Here is a 6,360-nt window from a genome sequence, read left to right on the forward strand (position 1 = left end):
GGATGACAAGGACTTCAGCAGGTTTTCTGGGCCAGCTGTTCTGAAGCTGCGTACCAGGGGATGGAGAGATGGTTGAACCTTGCTAAGCTTGTGGTGAGGCATAAACTAACTTGTTCCTGATAAGTTATTTTTTTTAATCTGAGTGTAACTGAGTTCAGTGCTACAACTCATTCATTCTCTTGACTCCTGCCGTATGGCAAGGTAAGTACTCCAGTCCTGAAGGAGATACAGGTTGTCACTGCATTAATTTATAGTCTCTATAACAAATGTAAACTGTACATTATTGTGGCTGCTAGAGTTTGTAGGGCACCACAAATCACACCCACAATGTTTATTTTAACTGCTTTTAATTTTATATTGGCAATAGAGCATTAAATACAAAACTTGAAACCAAAATTAACTTTCAAAAAGGTGTTTTAAAGGCATTTAAAAGAACACAAAGGTTTAATGGCCCATCAGTAAGACTGATGGCAGTGTTTTGAAGAAGTTCCACTTGTGTACGTATTAACACCATTTCAAGTTTACACCAGAAAACATCCTCCTCCATCCTACAATCTCCATTCCAGTTGTAAGCAGCAAAGCGTCTGTCATCCTCCGTAACCCTGCTAGAGCCATTCAGCTGTCTTTAAGAAGTGCTGCTTTTTCTTTTCCTAGGAGACAGAAGCTCAAGAGGCACTTGTACTGTTCCAGCAGCCACAGCAACTTGGAACACCAAAATACCCAGACTCTGCTTTTTCTACGCTCATCTATAGCCAGAGCAAACCTTGGCTTCATTTAACTGTGCAATAAAGTTGTGGCTCTCTGGTTCCTAAATGGCTTTTTTCAACCTCAGTTTTATCTTCAGCTTGTCCCCTTGGCTGGGGACATGAGCTCTGGGGGTTGGTAAATGAACCAGGTCTGTACAGATCTGGCAGCAAAGAGCTGCCCTGGGAGGACCCCAAAAGGGCATCCCCTGAAAAGCAGGTTCTGTTCTTGTCCCATCTCTGCTTTGCAAGCAGGACCACAAGGGCTTGTGCAGACCCCATCTGCTGGATCTATTATCCCCCAGCTGGGGATTAAAGGTGTCCATGAGGATTTCTCTCTTCACACAGCTGAGATGAGCACTATGCTTTTGGCAGCTTGCACCCCACAGTACTTTGTACATTTTTTTTCTTAGCTATACCACTTCTACACTAGTTAACACATAACTCTGACATCAGTTGTCTCACTGCTGCTACCCCTACTGGTTACCTCAGATGAACTGGACTACCTATGCACAGGGGCTCTCACAGCATGATTTACTCACTTGTCATGCACTCTTTGCATTGGCCACAGGATGAAACTGGTAGGTTTTGCTCTCCTACTCTTGCAAGCTCACAACTCAACCACGCTGCATATAATGTGGTACTACTTAAAGTGTCTTATACCAGATGACCTCTGCAGCAGCTTTAAGTTTTCACTTCATTTAGTAGGAAGCGGAATGTATTCAAGTTTTCTCTGGGTTAAAAGTTTGCTAAAACTTAAGTTTAAAAGAAAGACTTTGACAAAAAACCAGTATCAAACTAAACGTAGTGCAAGTTAGAGCTCAGATGATGGATATTAACTTAAGGGTGTATCACTATCATTGCTAACATGTATACATTTTTAAGGTGGTCAGTTATGCACAAAGAACGGTGTATAGATAACTTAGTGTTAATGAATTAAAACCACCACTTAAGTCTGAGTAAAATGCCAGGTTTGAATACAAAATTAATACCTGAGTATAACAGTCAAATTTATTCCCCTTGATATATTACATACAAACATGTTTAGTGCCTCAGTTCTACCTGTCACAGTAGGTTTTCCCTGTGTTGTGAGAGGCCACTCAGTACTGGTACTACTTGCAACATAAAAGATTTCAGACAAAACAGCTGAACAGTCTTTCATGTAGTGATCTTTAATACATTAAGATTTTTCAATTAATGTCTTCATCTTCCCTGTAGACTTCAGCATGTGCGGTCCAAACTGAGAAGGAAACCAGAAACACATCAGGTTGCTTTAAACAGAAACCTACTTAAATCGTTACCCATCCAAGTTGGAGGTCAAACTAGAATTTGGGCAGAGACAGCTTCTTTTATTAATACCTGCTTCATCACAGGTGGACTTCACCCACTCCACAGCCACAAAGTGAAGGGAAACTCGTGTCAGCAATCACTGAAATGGCTCAGATGAGGCAGCACCATCTGCTGAAGCAGCTCTGAGTAGAGAGAGTTTGCTCTACCCCAGCAAAATTAGCAGGCAGATGCAGTTGTCTTTAGAAGTTGACAACCAATTTGCTCTGGTGGGAGTTTAACAGCATTTCTATTCTGTCCTGCATTTTTGTGCAAGTCCTTTTAAAAACTCTCGTACAAGAATGTCATACATGGGCTGATCTAGCAAAGAAGCTACTTACTAATAAGTAACTGAAGACAGATGTTTATTAGCTCATTACAGATCAACATCCTGTCATTTAACAAATTAAATCCTTCCAATTTCTTAGCTTTTGAGAACTTTATGATCCTTAATCTCAGAAGATGGACTGTAAATTTCAAAATTGGAACACCATAAAAAACCCATGTGTGAATAAAACTGTGCCAACTCATGTTTTTCCTTAAAGCCCCATAGATGCTGGGGGGGATGGAGGGGAAGTGATTGATTCTGGAGGAGCATCTAGCCTTTCAGTTATGAAAAACAGCCTGAACATCACAGGCATATACCTTAAAAGCCTAAACCAAACCCAAGTCAGCCAGCATGAATAAGCTGAACTACTTGGAAGTTGTAAGGTTTGTGGCTTGGGGATCTTACTTTCCTCAGAAATCAATTCAGACCACAGCCAGCTCTTCTGGAGTTCTCACGTGCATTTTTCAAAATACAAAAGGGAAAAATAACTCCTGGTTCTATAGCACAAGGCTTCAAGGACTGCTAACAAAACTGACCTATACTTGCCTGTTTTTTAAGTACCTGTATATTGCTAGAAACTTGCATCTTGAACATTCACTGCTTAAAACCCCCTTACTTTAATTTCAAATCAATCTGAAATAAACTAAAAGCCGTTAACTTGTACCACAATGGGGATTTCAAATATAATTTCATTTTAACATTCTCATACTATAAAGAAACTGCTTTTATTTACTCAGCATTTCCAATTATTAGAAGAAACTCCCTATACCAAGATTGGGCAGGTATTCTGAACAATTTTCTTTCTGCATTTCTAGGAATGGCGGACATGGTTCAGGACCCTGCTTCAAAATTTCATGAATGGCCAAGGTTGGTAGCAGCAGGCAAACTCTTCAGATTTGATCCTTGTATAAACCCTTAGGAATTGAGTTTTCAGATTATCGCATGCTTGTGGCAACAGAGAACCATTTTGTTTAAAAAAACAAGTTAGAAAAATATAACAGAGCTTATTAAACCTAGGGCCAGAAGAATACACAATCTTAAGACTTAATACTAAAAACACATATAAGTCCTGGCATATCAGCAGTACTTCATAGGGTTTTGTGTACAGGGATGCTAACTCGTAGGTATCGACACACATTGGCTTTCATGACAACTATGATCTAGTCCCAGCACACGTTCAGAGTTGCAATACTCACCAGCACTACCTCAGTCGTCGTCTTTGTCTCAGTCTTTGGAACCACTTTTTCTACTTCACTTTGGCTGTCGTTTCGGTATCGATACGCAAATTTCTTCTTGAGTGCTTCTGCTATCAATGCTGCGGGATCCGCAGGGTCAGCCACTTTAGATTTGGTACCTTCTGATGATCTAGAAGAGAACATGAGAAGCATTAACATAGCCCAGAACAAAGCTTTCAAAGTTGTGAATGCTTTTGCATTCTGTTTGTTGGATGTTACATCAGCATCTGTCTCACCTCGAAATACTTCTGGGTCATAAATAATTATAGCAAATGTTAATACGCTGATATTTATTTACATTTCTTACCTTTTCACTGAGCGTAGTTTCACACTGTTCATGTCTTTGAGGATTTCTAGCATGTTTGGTATTTCAGACTTCTTTGGCCCATTTTCTGTCAGACTCTGGTCAGAGTTTGTTTTTCTGTTTTTCCTCTCTCTAATGAGCTCAATCGCAGACTTGCTGGGCTGCAGACCTGGGGGAGGGAGCGGGGGTGGCAGAGGAGGCGGCGGCGGTGGAGGCGCGACAGGGACAGTCACTGAAGCAACTGGACTTGACCCAGCTACAAATAAAACGTGTTACACATCAGTCTACTTGTAAATCCCTTTATATCTCACACATTCCAACAATCACAAATAAGAATTTACCATACAAGATTTAAAAATGTACATTCCAGAGCTCAAGTAGTGCTTAAATTGAGCCCTCTGAGGTTAAAAACTTTTTTGGGCCAGTTAATCATACGTCTGAAGGCTGAGATTCTCAAGATAATCTTGATTTTGAGCTTCCTGAACTCTTCAGGTAAAAACTGATATTATAAACATAACAGCAGTAATAACTTGACAAACAAACAAATAAACCTCTGTTCAGATGCATCTTGAAATCAGCAGTCTCTATTCTGTGTACATGTAGGCATACAGCCAGTGTCATTACCATATTCTACCAGAAGAGGGAGGTAAAGATGATAAAATCAAATTTTAATTTCCTTAATAAATAGAGGTAAAGGGAAAAAGATGAAAAATGAGTTATTTCACAAAACCCTCACAATAATTACGATTCAAGAGTGAAAACACGTGATCCTTAAAACTACTGCATAGCTTTGATACGAAGAGTTAAGGAAAAACAAAAGTAACTGCTATCAGTCAGATAAAACTAAGAGCATCTGAAGAACCATAATATAATTTTATACATCAACATAGAAAAAAACCTTTATTTGCTAAGTGACCTCAGGAATGAGTGAAACAGAATGGCTGCCATCTCCAGTTGACAAGGGTCACATCCCACTAATATCTGGATATGGTGGACTTAGAACTGGAGGCACTCCAAGGTGAAGGAAAAATGAGAAAGAAACTCGGGGAAAGAGAATTATTCTGTTTACTACCAGATAGAGTGCACCACTTCTGGTTCCATCTGGACAATGTGTTTGATCCCAGAGATAGTTCCAGCAAATAATTCATCTCCTTTCCTGTAATTTATTTCATAAACTTGGGATGTATATTACACATTCCAAAAGCGTAATTAGCTTTTGTATATCCTGTATGATTATAATCTTGGATGATTACTTTGTGCTATCAGAGAGCTTATTTCATTATAGGATAGGAAGACTTAAGTGTTAGCAATTAAGTCACATTCTTTGAGCTTGGTTTACGCCAGCATGTTTATCATGAGCTTTGCTCTGAAAGCTGTTTAATACTTCTTCACTCATCCACAGGCTCAGAATTCTGGCAGATTTTCACATAAACACGAAGACTTTTCGAATACTAGAAAATACAGAAAATCTGGCAGGGCCCTTGTCTTCAGGACCTGTTCTGCATCCCTTGGTTAGGATGCTATGTCTGTCTATCAGACTAACCAAAACAATATGGAGAAGTGTTCAGTGTTGCAGTATCTCGCAAAAATGAATTAGCATGTTATTAACTGTAAAAGGGACAAATTCATTAACTATTTTATACTCAGAGTATGGCAAATTTAATACCTGCTGTCAGGTTCTGCTGTTCTTGCAAGATGACGATTTTGGCTATCTGTGCTCTTAAAGTGGCTAGCTCGTTTTCCAGAGCGCTGATCTTCTGCAAAGCTTCTTCGTTTGCAGTCACAGTGCTCCTGGATGCTAGTTCTTCTTCCGAGGGGTTTTGTAAAGACGTCTGCCTGCGTGAGGACCTTCCAGAATGATGCAGTTCACCTGAAAGAGGCTGGGCTGGTTCTGACCAAACTTCTGACCTGTAGCAAAAACATCACGAGATTCCTTTTTTAAAGGCTGTGCTGTAGATAAAAACTAAAGCACCGTTATGTACAAACCAGAAATGCAAGCTGAAGGCTTGACTTTAAATTTGGCTTTACACAAATCACATTATATAGCTTAAAGTACACAAGAGCATGACAAGCTCTTGTACTTCTCTAGCCAGCTTTTTGTGGAGTCCTTGATTTTGGGAGAAAAAAAGGAACACATTCCCCCTCACCTCCAATATATTTCTCTGCCTCATACCTGTTGTATTTTTTGTTTGAATTAAGATTTAATTTTTTTTTCCAAATGCTACCACTTCTCCTCATGGGCTGCAAATAGTCACTTGTATTTGATTCCTCTGAAGAAAAAGGAAGAGTTTCTTAGTTCCACAGCACATTTTTGTGCTTTTTAGACTTCTGAGTGGATAGTCCTCCGTTTTAGCAGTGTTGGAAGTGTAGAGTATGTGAAATAGCTTAGTGGCACAGAGGCTGCTTATCAGTAAATGGGAAAGA

At 39.6% G+C, this 6,360-nt stretch overlaps 1 protein-coding gene across 1 annotated transcript in view; it reads right to left on the reverse strand.

The window, feature by feature from the left end:
* Window positions 1–1,923: 1,923 nt before the first annotated feature.
* MTFR1 (mitochondrial fission regulator 1) overlaps window positions 1,924–6,360 on the reverse strand; it is a 16,061-nt gene continuing 11,624 nt past the window's right edge. Inside the window, exons 4-7 of the mRNA XM_010189311.1 lie at window positions 5,603–5,844; window positions 3,940–4,192; window positions 3,594–3,762; window positions 1,924–1,983 (exon numbers count right to left, since the gene is read on the reverse strand). Coding sequence (XP_010187613.1) covers window positions 1,924–1,983; window positions 3,594–3,762; window positions 3,940–4,192; window positions 5,603–5,844 — 724 coding nt within the window. The remainder of the gene's footprint in view (window positions 1,984–3,593; window positions 3,763–3,939; window positions 4,193–5,602; window positions 5,845–6,360) is intronic.

This window comes from Mesitornis unicolor, unplaced genomic scaffold (assembly GCF_000695765.1).
Source record: "Mesitornis unicolor isolate BGI_N332 unplaced genomic scaffold, ASM69576v1 scaffold32247, whole genome shotgun sequence".
In the NCBI taxonomy this organism is placed as follows: domain Eukaryota; kingdom Metazoa; phylum Chordata; class Aves; order Mesitornithiformes; family Mesitornithidae; genus Mesitornis; species Mesitornis unicolor.